This window comes from Chelonoidis abingdonii, chromosome 4 (genome assembly GCF_003597395.2).
Source record: "Chelonoidis abingdonii isolate Lonesome George chromosome 4, CheloAbing_2.0, whole genome shotgun sequence".
Lineage (NCBI taxonomy): Eukaryota > Metazoa > Chordata > Testudines > Testudinidae > Chelonoidis > Chelonoidis abingdonii.
This window is the reverse complement of record NC_133772.1, coordinates 52380129-52396792: the sequence shown is the minus strand read 5'-3', so window position 1 is coordinate 52396792 and position 16664 is coordinate 52380129. Positions and strand designations below refer to the sequence as shown.

Sequence of the window (16664 nt, the reverse complement as noted above, 5' to 3'; positions counted from 1 at the left end):
CCCGGAGGCCAATAACGTCGAATTCTGTCCACACTAACACTATTCCGAATTAGTAATATCGATATTAGGGTTACTCCTCTTGTTTTCTAGGAGTACAGAAATCGATTTAAAGAGCCCTTTAAATCGATTTAAAGAGCAGTGTAGTGTGGATGGGCGCAGCGTTGAATCGATTTAACGCTGTTAAAATCAATTTAACAGCATAGTGTAGACCAGGCCTTAGTTATAAAAACCCTTTTTCCCACCTTTGCCCCTATTCATTGCAGTGGTATCATTCATCTTCTAAGATCCTGTCATGTGAAAGATGATGTTCTCTCGTTAATACAATATGCAATCCATAAGGATTGTCTTCATCTTCTGCCACAACTTAGCAGTAACGAGAGAAACAAATCCAAACTCCATTACAAAACAAAAATCTTTGAGTTTCTTCTCCATCAAATACAATTAACTATGACAGAAAATATCATATTATCGCTATATAAATCCATGGTACGCTCACATCTCAAATACTGTGTGCAAATGTGCTCATCCCATCTCAGAAAAGATATGTTGGAATTGGAAAAGGTTCAGAAAAGAGCAACAAAAATGATTAGGGATATGGAATGGCATCCATGTGAGGAGAGATTAATAAGACTGGGACTTTTCAGCTTGGAAAAGAGACAACTAAGAGGGGATATGATAGAGGTCTATAAAATCATGACTGGTGTTGAGAAAGTAAATAAGGAAGTGTTATTTACTGCTTCTCTTAACACAAGAACTAGGAATCACCAAATTACTAAGTAACAGATTTCAAACAAACTAAAGAAAGTATTTTTTCACACATTGCACAGTCAGCTTGTGGAACTCTTTGCCAGAGGATGTTGTGAAGGCCAAGATTATAACAAGGTTCAAAAAAGTAGATAAGTTCATAGAGAATAGGTCCATCATGGCTATTGGAGATGGTGTCCCTAGTCTCTGTTTGCCAGAAGCTGGGAATGGACAACAGGATGAATCACGTGATGATTACCTGTTCTGTTCATTCCCTCTGGGGCACCTGGCATTGGCCACTGTTGGAAGACAGGTTACGGAGCTAGATGGACCTTTGATCTGAGCCAGTATGGCCTTTCTTATGTTCTTAATTCTGTTTATTCTATGAACTATCTTTGCTGTAGTTATAAGCCTCTTTCAAATAAAGTGTCCTTGAAGCTTCATAATTCAGAATTTAAACTATTCTTCACATAGCCTCTGTATATCACCACTTATGGGATCAAGGCATCAGGACATATGAACATACAGACACTCATCTTGAAGACTTACAGTTACTATTTTTCTTTTGTATAGTTTGTTTTTGGTAAATGAACTTCAGTATTTATCGTTTGACCCACCATGATGATAGTTAATTGAATGTCATAGATTTAAATGTGATAGGGCTTATTCTTATCTCTCATGCTGATGTATATCAGGTGTAACTCCACTGAAGCTAGTGGAATTATATTGGCATAAAATAGTTGTGAGATCAGAATCAGTCCCAGCATGTTAAATGAATGCTGGCTTAAATAGTGGTTTCTTGAAATAACTTTTCATCAACTGTGTGAAAAATACTTAAATTACAATGGACTAGTAATAACCCCCTCTAAAATGACTCATACTTTCATTCCATAAAAGTGATTACGAACAATGTACTTATTTCTTTGTGTAAGTTTTGAATTAAACTATGTTACATGCACCTATTTACTGTATTTCTACAATGTAAAATTTCAAAATGATTGTATAAAATTAAGTTGAAACCAAAAGTTCATAGAAATGCTTTTCTGTATGTTTACAGTTATTATTACCAGACTTCGTTATGGTTGAAACCTAATGTTACTATGCTGTAGACTCAGCATTGGCAACAACCTAGTAACTATGCTTCAGGTCAGCTAATGGCCTTGTTATTACTCAGGGGTGTGCAACAAGAATGATATTCAACCCCTAAGAAAAGGATGTGTGGACTACTCATCTCTAAGAGCACATCCTTGTTGCTGATATATGGAGTAGAACTGGCTTACCCTTATGACAATCAGTTAAGGTACCACTGTTGGAACAACAAGAGCAGAAAGGGATATATAATAAAAAAGCCAAAATTAAGTAAAAGTAATTATTTACCTCTCACTGGATCGATCAAAAGTTAATATAATTGGAAAAGAATAGTCTGAGCATCCACCCAGCCCCAGCAAAAAGGAAAAGGTCAGTCTGCCTATTATGTTTAAATGTGGTTCACGCTGTCAGCTAGTCATCATGACTTTGCTTATTTTCTGTATATGTTTTTCTTGAAGGATTGTTCAACTTCAGAAGAATACAGCATTGCTGCAGCATTACTGCCCCTGACAACTGCATTCTACAGAGTAAGTTTTTACTGGTTTTAATTTAAGTTGATTACTGTTTTCTTATATGTTTTCATTTATTTAGATCAGCAGTTCTGGGTCGGGACCCCTAAGTGGGTTGGGACTAGGGTGACCAGATGTCCCGATTTTATAGGGACAGTCCCGATTTTAGGGTCTTTTTCCTTATATAGGCTCCTATTACCCCCCACCCCTACCCCTGTCTCGATTTTTCACATTTGCTGTCTGGTCACCCTAGTTGGAACCCTGTTTTAATGGGATTGCTAGGGCTGGCGTTAGACTTACTGGAGCCCGAGGCCCAAGCCTAGGACTTCAGCTCTGGACGGCACAGCTCAGGCTTCAGCTCCAGCGCTGAGTGGTGGGGATCAGGTTACAGGCCCCTCGCCTGGAGCTCAAGCCTTTCTCTCCACCTCAAGTGAAAAGGCTTGGGCAGGCTCAGGCTTTGGTCCCTTGTCCTGGGGTCATGTCGTAATTTTTGTTGTCGGGAGGGTGTTGTGGTGCAATGAAGTTTGAGAACCACTGATTTAGATCACTAAAAGGATGGAAGTGATGACAGGAGAAAACCTAAAAGGTAGGAAGCCTTCTGCCAAAGCCCGTTGAAGTCATTGAGTGTCTTTCAGTGAACTTCAGTGGGCTGTGCATCAGGCCAAGAATGAGGGGGGATGATTGGTAATGGGGGTTCTGACTATAGCAGAACAAATTGATTTTTCAGTTGGGCCAGATGACTGAAAAATCAGAAAAAATATTCAGTTCATTTCCAGAATTATGTGGAATTTGTCAGCAAATTGGAAAAATCTGTTTTGGGTTGTACAAAAAGTTTTATTCTGGTCAGTGTCATATTTATTGCCCAGGTCTACAGTTATCCAGTTTTCGGAGTATGGAAGTTGAAATGATGATGATTTTCCATGTTTCAGACCTCAACAGAAAAACTAAGAAATCTGACTGTCACTTGCACAAACCAGATGTTGCTGCATAATAGAAAAAGAATTTTGTTATTCCCAGATCTAACCTTCAGGTTAAGTGACTGTCCCCGTTTTATGCCTCATAAGACCCACATTCCTTGGCAAAAATGCAGAAGCAGTTTTTATTTTGGTTATATGTTTTATACAAAATTAAGATTTAATCTGTTTTTTAAAAATGTTGTTTAGTATGCCAGATCAGCAGGGGAGCTTTTGGAGGGTCTTAAGTACAGGGATTCCATTTGGAGTTGGAAGATTAATAGAACTTTTAGAACATATTTCAATTTCTTTAGAGTCTTTCAAAATTTGTGCTGGATTGGAACAAATAGGTCTTAACCTGTCATGGGCTGTGTATGGGCATTCTTCCTAGGAAATTGGTACCTATATATTTTTTAAACCCTCCTCATCCCCATTACTTGTTTGATACTGTTTCTGGAGAGCTGCACTGTGTCGGGCACCTGGTGGTGGTCCTCCATTTCTGACTTTGAGGAGAGGACACCACCAAATACTGTCAGGCACTGCTTCTCTTCCTAGCCATTCCTAGTGTTTGGAGTGGAGGTCAAAGCTGTATGTAGGGTTGGGACAGTGCCAAGGGTGGCACTGGAATCAAGATCTGGGGCCAGGTCAGGGTCAGAACCGAGATCAGGATCAGTATTGTAGCTGGAAACCAAGTGCAAGCCAGGGGTCGAATCCAGGGACAAACCAAGTCAGTACTGTAGCCGGGGTCCATGTGCAGGCCAAAGGTCAAAGCCAGATAGCGTCCAAGGAGGATCAGGAAGCAGAGGCAAGGCTGTAAGCAGGTCAGTAACAGGGCTGGAGCAAGGTCAGAGTAGGGCAAGGACAAGACTGGAATGAGCTTAAGCAAGGCTAGGGAATAAAGAGGAAAAGGATCAAGAGCAGGCTTGGAGTCTCAAGCATCTGATGCACTGCGAGGCTGCAGGAGAGTTCCTGGTGGTATAGTGTTGTTGTACAAACTGATCTGCAGCTCTGGTGGTGTCATAAATATAGAGGGAAGGGTAGCAACTTTTATGTATGCATAGCATAAAATCCCTCCTTGGCAGCTGTACTGAATTGCCTTACCTGTAAGGAGTTAAACAGTTCAAATAACCTAGTTGGCACCTGACCAGAAGGACCAAGAAGATACTTTCAAATCCGGGGTGGGGGAGGATTTGTTTCTTGTTCTCTTTTGTTGTTCCCTCTCCCAACGGAGGGAGAAGCCAAGCAGATACAACATCTAAAAATATACCTGGAATAATCTATCTCAAACCACAAAAATTGTAATTAGGGCAAGAAAGTATGTTTTGGCTTGTATACATTTTTCCTGTGCTACAGAGGTAGTTTTATTCCATTTTGTGTAACTGTAAAGCTGAGCCCAGAGGGGAATCCTCTGTGTTTTAAATCTCTTATTACCCTGTAAAGTTACCTTCCATCCTGATTTTGCAGGTGTGATTCTTTTACTTTTTTTCTTTTAAATACAATTCTTTTTTTTAAGAACCTGATTGATTTTAGTGCCCTGGTCTGTGCTCAGATTACTATGGCAATTGGTTGGTATATTATTCTCAAGCCTCCCCATTAAAGGGGGCAAAGGGGCTTGGAGGGATAGTTTGGAGGGGATAGGGATTCCAAGTGACCCTTCTCTGAAAATTTTGTGTAAATCACTTGGTGGTGGCAGCAATACCAGTCCAAGGACAAGGAAAGGAATTTGTTCCTTGGGCAGGTTTTAACCTAAACTGGTAGAATTAAGCTTTTCATATGGGTCCCCACACCTCGGAGTTCAGAGTGGGTGGGAACTCTGACAGACAGAGTTTGGGAAATACCTAGGAATGGAGGTCATCTGACCCATGCTGTATTATTACAGGATAGGCTGCTTCTGCATACCTAAAGGCTGTCATTACAGACTCTGTAGGAAGAGTAAATTAGTGCAGCTGAGGTATTGCTGCGTGCTTGAGTGGTGACTCCCCACAGCTCTGTTGGAGGGGCAGGTGAGCAAGCAACCCTGGTTTGGCTGCAGGTTTGGCTCACAAATACTGCTGCTCATCCTATTTCCTCACCTGAGTTTTCCTGTCAAAGGACCTCATAGCTTAATGGATGGTAGGCTGAAAAATTCTCTCCTCTCTTCATCTGGACTTCCCTTTATAGTGGCCCTAGCTAGAAGAATAAAAGCTTTCCAGATTCTCGCTAGACATGTTGCTATCTGTGATCAGCCCAAAGGGACATACAAAATTCAAACTAAGCTAAGGAAAATTTGTTTAGGTTTTTTTTTTTTTATTAGAATGTATCCTGGCCCACACATACTAGATTTGTTCTTAAAACCAAATATATGTCATGGCTTTTCTTGCTATATTGCTAATCAGTGTTATTAACTATTCTTATAGGATAGATTTTTTTCTCATTATCTTATTTCTCTTTAGGAAAAACCAATATAGAGGCCACTGGCATTCTAATTCTGTTGCACACATTTTGCTGAAAATCCATACCTGAACTGAACGTTCACTGTTTACCATTAAGAACTATGACTATTTTTACATTTTCCATAAACGAAGTTGTAGTAGTGCTTGTAATTTTTTGCTTCTTTTAATGTTTTTGTTATTGCTCCTCAGTATAAAATATAATAAGTATTTTATATACACTTCGTGCTGCTTGGATAGACAATTTCAGTCTTAATGATAGTTGAAGAATCTGAGGCCAGGAGCAAACAGGAATCTTAGATTTATTATGGGTATCTGTTGTACTTTATGCCATGTTCCAGAGGTACCCTTTTGTGTGTCATGTGCAATTTGTACTCGTTCACAAAGGGGCTGGATCCCAAAAGAATTACCAGTGAGACAATGCCTGCAATAAATCTCGAGATGCTGTAAAATTTAATTCAAAAACATGAAATTTACAAAACTGCCAAATATCTTCTCAGTCTTATAACTAAAACTCAAATGTACTAGTTTAATATCTGATTTATCCCTGGATCTGGAGACCATAATACCAGTATATCCTGAAATTGCAGTGGAATGGAATTTTCCATCTTTAACTATTATAATCTTATCATTAACATCATTTCCTGTTCCTTCAGATCAAATAGTAAAAAGGAGTAATCCAACATCTCAATTCCACATCTTAAGTACTGTGCATAGGAAATATTAGGATTCATAATGTGCATCCATTTGAATTACCTGATGAGCTGAACTTATTACAGGAGAGGCATTTACTTGGAAGTGTGTCAGAAGTTTACTTTGCTATCTCTTTGTTTAGTTCATAAAGCAGAAGTGATGACAACTCCTCTGTAACTGTTCTGTTTACTTTCCAGGAATCTTTACTGTGTATGTATGAATGCTGTACAGCTACAAGTATTTACAGTATATAAATATTGCAGCAGAAGAAGCATTTTTTAGGATAGTCCAAATAGGCATAAAGAGGTGTTGGAATCATAAATGCAATCAAGAAGAGGAAAAATTAAGCTGACCAACACGCAAAACTTACTTAATGGTGTGGTTTGTTAGACTATAGGATGGTTTGCCAATGAAGTGGTAAAAGTTCCATCCTTTGAGACATTTAACAGTCTACTGAAAAAAGCATTAAAAATATATTGTAGGGAACAAATTTTCCCTGGCACTGAGTGAACAGAGTGATCTATTAGGTCTTTTCAATCTCCTAATGTCTCTTACTAAGAGAAGTTTACTCTAGGGGGTTACTACGTGTATTTAATTAAAATAATAAGACAGATAATTTCAACTTGCAACATGCTATGGCTTTGGCTTTGGGATGTCCAGTAAAATTCCAGAATTTCACTAGTTAATGCCCAAAGGCTAAGCTATTGTGAAACATGATAGTATTCAATTCATAGACAAGAAGTCAGTACATATTTGCAAGCTGGAAAAATGCTTTAACATTTTTCTACAAAAAATCACAATGCTTTTTTAAAAGCATTTAACATACTAGACCGTAAGTTATTAACAGAATGTGACTTATCTGTGACAGCAGTCCTCTTCACTGTGTACTGTAATGTCATGTAAGCAAACAAATCTTTTGCCTCTGGGTCAGAAAAGGTTTTCACTTACCATTAGTAATACTTACGGAATTTTGTTTAAATTTTAAACAATATAAATAAATAAAACTTATTTATGCCTGAAGATAAAAATATATTGTCCAAGGTTTGCAGATGTCCTCTGTTATTTGTTCTTTATTTGTTTTCTAATACAGAGTTGTATAAAACAAAAAAAATGTAGTGTTCTCCTGGTAGATGTTTGTTGATATACAAAGAAGTATTTCTCTTAACTGACTTGCATGAAGAGTGCTTCAGTATATGGGACATTTTCCTTTACTTTTTTCATAATAATCCTTAACATTGTGTGGTATCTTATATCTTCAAAGTTCCTTACAAACATAAAAGATCTCAAAGCAACCATAGAAGTCAAGAGGAATAAGGCCTCAATTGATTAATAATGTAATTAACTCATTTCTGTTTTACTTTTCCTATTTGTATGGGGTTTTCTTCCTATGAGTTAGGAACGTAAGTACTGTAAGAAGTTCCATGGCAAATACTATGTTGTCTTTGGCTATTTTTCTCAGCACTTTAGGGTTTGTCTGTCACCTGGCAGTCTGATCAAACAATCCTCCTACTCCCTCAACCCTTTACCCCTGGTGAGATGGGGCTCAGGGGCATTTTGATGCTACATTCTGACAATGAAGATCCAGTAAGAATTTTCTAGTTTCCACAAAAAGATTTCTTGAATTTTTTAATAGAAGCTTGAATTTCATGTAGGCTTGACTTCTAAGTTCAAATAATTTAATCTTGAATTATATGCAGTAGCCTGTATAGCTCCATCTATGTATGGAAAATTACATTACATGACAGATTATTGACCTAATTTTGAAGTTTATTATTCAACATTCATAATGGTGAATATTAATTCACCCATAAATGATTAAAGAAAATAACATAATGAAAAACATTCCCCTTTAGAAAACCAAATTTATCTGTTTTGTATAGAAAATTTAGGGCTTTAAATTTTCCATTGTAATGAGTATTCTTGTAAATTTTGATGACTAGGATGATCTCGCTATTCAGTATCCCAAGTGTACCATCTAGAATTCTGAATCAGTTAATGTTTTTAATGGCTTGATTTAAAGCACTTGTCAGTGATTATCTTGTTTTGGCAAACAAGATATGTAGTAAGCTATCTCATGTCTCGGCTATGTTACATAAAAATCAACATATACCATTTAAGGTAACACATTTAGATACTTCAGTGACTAATTACTTCATAGATTGAAATACATGACTAAATTATGCAATTGACCTCATTTGTGGTTCAAGATTTTGTGTCACTCCTGAACAATTGTTCACTTGGCCAAGAGAGCTACAAGTTTACTTGAAACAGATTCATCCAAATGTATCATTTTAAGTATGTTGGTTTTTTTCCCACTTTTGAGCCATCTAGTCACCAATAAAATTAAATTGGATACTGATGACAATTTTGAATCTAAATCTCATAGTGAAACATTGGAAAAATATTTTGCAAAGATGGACACTGGGATTAGCAAGTTAATTCTTAGTTGGAACCATTGTTTGTACATCCACATTCACATCCACCCACCCTTATTTTTATATTAAGTCCCCAGGCAAGGTATTTTGTCATGATGTTGCTTACTTCAGTTGAAAGAAAACATTTTGGTAATGGAATTGAGTAAAACAGAATTCCTGTTTCACTGATACAGTCTTCTTAAAATGTACAAAAGAAGTATTCGGTTGGCCTGTGTGGGTACCTTTTTATAGAACATGGACCCTTTTTTCCAGAGCATTTGAGGAAGGGATTTGCTGGTGGTTCCTTATTGGATCAAGAAGAATAGCCTATCAAAGTTCAGTGAAAGCATTTTAAAGAAACATCTCTCTATCAAAATCAATCATAATGTGAGAAGTAAAACGAGAACTGGAAGGAAGAAAAGGGTAGTGATAAATTATTAAATATGGGACAAACACTACGTATACTGAGACACCAGATAAATAATTATGATGGTTGTTCTTTGAGTCTATTCCACTTCAGGTACACAAGAGTCAGAGATTTTTCCCTCAGAAGTACCATTGGGGCAGTATTTGCACCCTCTGCAGCATTGTGCTGCTGCATGATGATATGAAAGGCAGAGCCACCTCACCCACCCTGCAGTTTCCTCTTACTGCCCATGATTGGTAGTCGGAGCATGTCAGTGTGCTTCTGCAAATTCTCTCCCCTTATGGGGAATTTATCCTATCGGTCTGTGAATAGTTGGTTCTTGTTAGATGTTAACTGTTTAGATTAGTATATGTTTTATTTGTTGTTCTTTGTTATTTTGTTGGAGCATTGGTTCCTTCTTGTTGTGGGGTGTTGACACTCAGAACCTGGATATGCCTCTGTATTGAGGGTTAAAGCCTTGTGATGGCTGCAGAAGATGCCAGTAAGTCAACCTCTTTCCACCTGCCTAAGCTGCTTCAATGGGGGTCACATTATAGATACTTTAAGCCCAAACAGAGAAAGAGAGGCAAGAGCGTGCTACATCCTTATGGAAGTTTCCATGCATCTGCCTTCTGAGGCTTCCTGTTCAAGGAGCACACAAGTGCTTCAGCATCACTGAGAAGTGCCCTTCCAGTCACTGCCTGAGAACATCAGCAGTGATCCCCTGAGGCCAAGGAAGAAACAAGAGACTGGAACAGGCCAAGGAGCTGAGACTTAGCTCCACTAGATGATTGAGGTTCCTGGTACCATACACCTGTATACCCTGAGGAGATCAGAGAAGGCGATCTGCTGGCAAGGTAGTAGAGTATTCAGTACCAATCTCATCACACAATGGATCATCAACTCTGGCACTAGTACTCTGGCCAAGTGTTTATGTCAGATGCAGACAGGATGGAAGGCTTTCCAGTCTTGATGCACAGAACTTTGTTCTGTAAAAGCAACAGAGAATCCTGTGGCACCTTATAGACTAACAGACGTTTTGGAGCATGAGCTTTCGTGGGTATCTATCTATAGTCTATAAGGTGCCACAGGATTCTCTGCTGCTTTTACAGATCCAGACTAACACGGCTACCCCTCTGATACAGAACTTTGTTCTGGATTTCATCCTGCATATGTCTGTGCTATGACATTGTCAATGTCCCCGCTCCAAACAGTGTGGTAGCATATGCTACAAGTTCTCAATCAACTTCCACAGCTCTTATGATTCACGTACCTATAATAGACATTTGTAGAGCTGCAACTTGGTCATTGGTACATACCTTTACAACTCACTATGCTATAGCTCAACATTCCAAAGATAATGCAAGTTCAGATGAGCAGTACTTCATTCATTTTTCAGGTAGACTCCAAAGTCGACATCCGGACTAAACTGCTTGTGAGTCACCTGCAATGGAATCGTTGTGCAATCACTTGAAGAAAAAAAAAAGATTAACCTGTTCTGTAACTCTTATTGTTCTAGATGTGTTGCACATGTTTATTCCACAAACCACCCCCCATCCCTTTATATTGGAGTATGTCTGGTAAGAAATAACTGAGGAGGGCCTGGGGAGGCTTCATCCTTTTTACCATAATGCGGCAGCATGAGCCAGCAAAGGGCACATGTGCTGCCCTAGCGGGTACTGCTAAGGGAAAAATCTCCAACTCTGGTGCACTGGGCATGTCCACACCAGAAGTGGAATGAACATGTTCAACACATCTTGCAGAACAATAGTTACATAACAGATTAGTAATACTGTTTTGGTTTTGGTTTTTCAAAGTGGAGAGAGCATATTCTTTATAGCATAGGATCTGTTAGACCAAACAAAAACAAGAATATACTTTTCCTAACTAAAGACTTTCAGTAAGGACTTATACACAGCATTTCTTTGGCATGAAGTCCTTACAACTTGAAAGAATTTACAAAGTTTATCTCCTTTATGGACCTTAATAAATAACCAGTTCAATTCAGCTGTGGGGGAGGAGCTTTTTGTTATAACAGTATAGGACCTCTAAGAAGTTCAAAAATTATAACATTCAGGACAGCCGGGGTTCTATATCACATTCTAAACATATATCTATATTGTCATCTTAGACACTTTCTCAAAGAGGTACCCAGTTCCAAGTCACTCAAGGAACCAGAATGTAACCATTTGGTATGTTCTCTTTCTTACAGAATCTATTAAATAAAAGATTAATTATTCATCTGTATCAATTGCTATTTGAAAAGCATGAAGGCCTGTTGTGGGAAGTAAAGGCTAAATTTCTAATGGATGTGAATGTTAGAATACTCTGGTGATGGGTAAAGGGTTAACTGAGAACAAACTAGACACATCCTGTAATCTTACTCAAGACTTATTCAGGCAAAAGTCAAAGTGACTTCAGTTAACGTCAGCTGGAGTCAGTGGGAGTTTTTCCTGAATCAGTCTTGAGAAAAGACTGAAGGATTTGGAACTAGCATATTGTCCATTAATATTAAATGCAGAATAGTTTGTAATCATCTTTATTTGTAGAATTTTTATGACCCCAGCCAGTTATATAGAATTAATTACGAGTACAGTAAGTTTGGAAATCAAAACTAGTATATTATTTCACAATTTAATTTCAGCATTCACTCTATAATGTTCCACCTTTCTTTTAAGCCCTCCCTATCAGCATCAGCATATCAGCATCTATATTTGTCTTTCTTTATTTTAATGTAACCAAGATGTTCGTTATTCTTTGTAAGCAATCTGATATGTGATTGTGTCTCTCCATCTAATCATCCGCTTTCTCATCTAATATCCTTTTGCTTGGAGTCATCTTCAATTTTCTATTGAGTTTTATACCTCATTATACTGTACGCTGCAAGTCCACCTACAATCTCCTCTCCATTATAGTTCACATTTGCCACAGATTTGACACTTAGGTAATTTATTTATTCTTGCATTTTCCAGTGTAGGCTTTGATTATTGCAACTCCCTCTTCTGTGACCACCAAAATCACTTACATCCAAATTCTATGATAATCAGAGTACTGCGGCACACCTACTCACTTTCATAAGTTCACATCATCCCTATCATGAAAGATGTCTATTAAAAATTGTTTTGTCATCTTTGCGGCATCTTTGTTTACTCCAAGACTTTATAACTTCATCCTGCCAGTTCTGAACCCATCTTGTTCTACAGAGATATTTTTATAAATTATAATTTTGCATTTTATGGCATTTGTACCAGTGTTTTCCCATTCTCAATTTCTGCAATGGTGGACACTCTTAGTGTCAACAAAATGAAAAACAGCAACAAGAGATGCTCAAATCACATAATGGGTGGGATATAAAAAATCTGAACCGAAGATAAGAGAATTTATGTAGGCCTGAAAAGTTGACAAGCTTTTAATACTACCTATTTGTTATATAAATTCTTGGCTTTATAATCTATTAAAATACAGTAACTCCTCGCTTAAAGTCGTCCTGGTTAATGTTGTTACATTAGGGAACATGCTCGTTTAAAGTTGTGCAATGCTCCCTTCTACCACTGTTTAGGAGCCACCAGCTTTGTCCACTGCTTGCAAAAAGAGCAGCCCATTGCAGCTAGCTGGTGAGGGCTTGGAACCAGTGTGGACCGGCAGCCCCCATATCAGCTCCCTGCTCCGCTAAGTTCCCTGTGCAGCAGTTGCTCAGCAGGCTAGCAATTACAGCTGTCCCTCCCCCCACTGCCATGTGCTGCTTCTGCCCTCTGCCTTGGAGCTGCTCTCTGAGACTTCTGCTTGCTGTGGAGGTGGGGGAGGAAATGAAGATGGGTTCTAATGTCAGGGTGTCCCCTCCACCCTGCTCCTGCACCTCGCTTACCCCATCTTCCATAGAGCAGGGGGGACATACAACAGGGCTCAGGACAGAGGGAGCTTGCTGGCGGCAGCAGCTGCGGTCTCAGCAAGCTGATCTAATTAACAAAGCAGTATACTTAAAAGGGAAATGTGCATCTCTCTCTCTCACACACACTGTGTGTCTCTGTGATGCTCTCTCCCCTCTCTCCATTCCTGCTGCCTTGTAGACTATGAGAGTTAACCCTTGAGGGCTCAGCCAATTGCTAGTTCACCATTTAGCAGTAAGACATTCCCTGGAAAATATCCCAGCCTCTGACTCCTCCAGCTTAACCAAGCTTCACAATCATCATCACTGTGTACCAGTATTACACTGTTTGTTTAAAACCTATTCTCTGTTTTTGTGTGTGTGTGTGTGTGTGTATATATATTACATTTACGTTAATCCTTATGGGGAAATTGGATTCACTTAACATCGTTTCGCTTAAAGTTGCATTTTTCAGGAACATAACTACAATGTTAAGTGAGGAGTTACTGTATACAATATTGTTATTTATGGCTTAAGTGTTTCCATTAAATATGCCCTGTGTTAGCAAAATACTACTAAGATTTCTACTAGCATTTCCATTATTGGATTTTGCTGTTCTCTCTCTGTCTAGTTTATCAAAACCTGATGCTACTTCATGTTAGAAAAAACTGTTATGTTTCAGCTGCATCTTAATATAGACTATCAATCTGGTTTGGAAGGAGAGAGATTTTTTGTAGTTTTGGGCAGAGGCGATAAGATGACATAATATATCTGCTGAATGTTGCTCTTAATTTGTTATCCTTTCAGAGGATATTCGGTCTTTACAAGAAAAAAAAATCTCTTGGGTATTTGTTTATCCTTAAGACTGAGGTCAGTCCTAAGAGGAGTAACCACAAGCTCAACAATATGAGAAATGTTTATCCACACCATGATCCCAATATTTTGGAAAATCACAGTGGTTTTCTAAATGCCCTAATTAAAAATGTTTTGTGTGTGTGTGTGTAGGGTCTCAGGTAGTAACTTTCCATTTAGAGATTTTACCCATTTTAAACATGTTGAAATTGGCACAGGAAAAATGATTAAGTAATTTACCTATATTCTTAACTATACGTATTATTATTGTTTATTTGTATTATTACAGTGCTTAGGAATCCTACTCATGCAGTAGACCCCACTGTGCTAGGCACTGTACAAACACAGAACAAATAGACTGTCTGTGCCCCCCCAGAATTACTATCTAAGTATTAGAAAAGAGACAACAGATGGGTACAGAGGGAGAAGTACAAGGCAACAATGAGACAGCATTGGTTAGCATGCTGGGTTGTGGTTTCAGCACACTTAGGGCCTAGCCAATTTCAAGCTCTTTATAAGCATCATGGAAAAATAGAATGACAACGGACGCATATAGACATATACAAGAGTACAAGGAAACAATCAGACAATCTTGGTCAGCATAAGTAGTGGCCTTAGCACAGCTGAAGCCTTACCACTGTCAAGTTTTTTTTTTTTAGATATCGCAAAAAAAGAGAGAGTTTTAAGGAGGGTTTTGAAGGAAGATACTGTGTTCACGGAGAACTCTTCCAAGAGTGAGGGGCAGCATGGGAGAAAATAAAATGTGATAGTTTTATCAGTGTTTCCACTTTTCCCCCCTTATTTCAAGGCTTATACTGTGGCCTTAAAAATTGACTTGGAAAAAGGACTCAACCTGCAAATTATTTGTACAGAAAGATGATGTGGTTCTAAGGTTAGAGCATGAAACTAGGAATCCAATCTCAGATGCTCAATAGTAGTAGTAGGTTTTTTGTGGTAGTACCTGCAAGCCCCACTCAGACCCCAATGTGCTGGAAAACAGATAACAAAATGACAGTCTGTCCCTTAGTATTATTTACCAGCAGCATTTTATGTTTGAATGTAGTATGCAGGACATGTCAGTTTAGTTTCCATTTAATTTGCAGGTGCTGTGCAGCTCACTTCTGCTTTTAAAATAGTTCTTGGGTGATTAGTGTTATTATATTGGATCACAGTAACAATATGGGTTTAAAAGAGGGATTTGGTCATTTACAGGTAACATCATTACAGGAGAGCATCAGTTTTGGATTTTTGATTGCTATGTGTAATAAAGTGAAAGGAGTCAAGACCTAGTAAAGATGTAACCTTCATATTTTCGGACATCAGAAGGAGAGACAAAACAGAGGATTTTATTAACTTCTGCCCGTAAAGGGACCTTTGAGAAGGATTATGGTAATAACTTTTCTCGGAAGTAGCATAATTTCCCAGAATGATAGAGTCATGAGAGACACTGAGAAAAGCCTGCATTCTTCAGTTCCAGCCCTCTGAGGCTTGTGGAAGGAGGTGCTTGGTTGAAAAATAAATAATAGAATAGGAAGCAATGATAAGATTTTCAGTAATGGTTGGTTCTGTAATTAAGAACCCAGTCCACTCTTTGTTTAGGTAAATAGACTCACATTTACTCCCACGGCATTGGATTACAGGAAAATGATGTTTCTTTACGTTGTTTTTATTCCAGGACAAAGCAGAGTTGTTAAATTACATGCATATTCTTTCCCCTTGCCCCAGAATTTTTTCCAAACATGAAGTTTTCTGCAAACATTTATATGCATACTTTAAAGGCATACTTTATTATGTCCAGTAAATTGGGTATGGTATTCTTCATTTCCTGATCTAAACTATTATGTAGTGTTGTAGCATGCTGTTAAAACCCCAGAGACAGCTGCATTTCAGTGGTGGCTGAAGCAATTAGGAGAATAATGGATATGGGGTCCCAGGATGCATATTAAGGAATGGCTGCATCTTTTATACCTATTTAACTTTAAACATATAAAGTTTGATATATAATTTTAAGCACCTGAAGTTTCAGTGTGGATAAGAGCCTCTCCCCTTCCACTACACTGTACTGTCCACTACCTCCTTCTTCGACTTAGCTATAACTCCTTCCTATTTCCACACCTTTTCTTTGGATCATAGGTACTGGGACTAGAGATGCGGGGGGTGCTGCAGCACCTCCTGGATTGAAGTGGTTTCCATTATATACAAGTTTTACAGTCTGTTTCAATGGCTCTCAGCACCCCCACTGTAAAAATTGTTCTGGAACCCCTCCTTTTGGCTAACTAAAGACTGAAAGAGGGGAGCACCGCTATGGTGGACCTCAAAAAGTCTGTTGGCATAGATTATCATGATGTAACATAGCACAGATTATAATGATTTAGCACTTTTAAATTATGATCTCTTTGAGACAGGGACCCTTATTATTATTAATCATGTTTATTACCGTAGTGCCTGAGGGCCAACTAGGAGTATATCCCCATTGTGCTTGGCACTGTTCTAACATCTAGAGTAGTAGATGGTCTATGCCCTGAAGAGTTTACAGTCTAAATAAACAAGATAGACAGAGGCTGGTGGAAAGGGTATAACACACAAGCAGAGGCTCCTAGGCAAAAGGTCTCCTGTATACCAAACACATGACTTACAGGAAATTTATTCATAAAGAGTAAGCCAGCGAGCTCTGCAACAGACTGAACTCGGGGGGGGGGGGGGGTTTAAT

General features: G+C 38.5%; 1 protein-coding gene across 1 annotated transcript in view; it reads left to right on the top strand.

Moving 5' to 3' along the window:
* SBF2 (SET binding factor 2) overlaps positions 1 to 16664 on the top strand; it is a 636382-nt gene that overhangs the window by 498781 nt on the left and 120937 nt on the right. The window contains exon 17 of the mRNA XM_075065844.1: positions 2292 to 2360. Within this exon, the coding sequence (XP_074921945.1) occupies positions 2292 to 2360 (69 nt within the window). The remainder of the gene's footprint in view (positions 1 to 2291; positions 2361 to 16664) is intronic.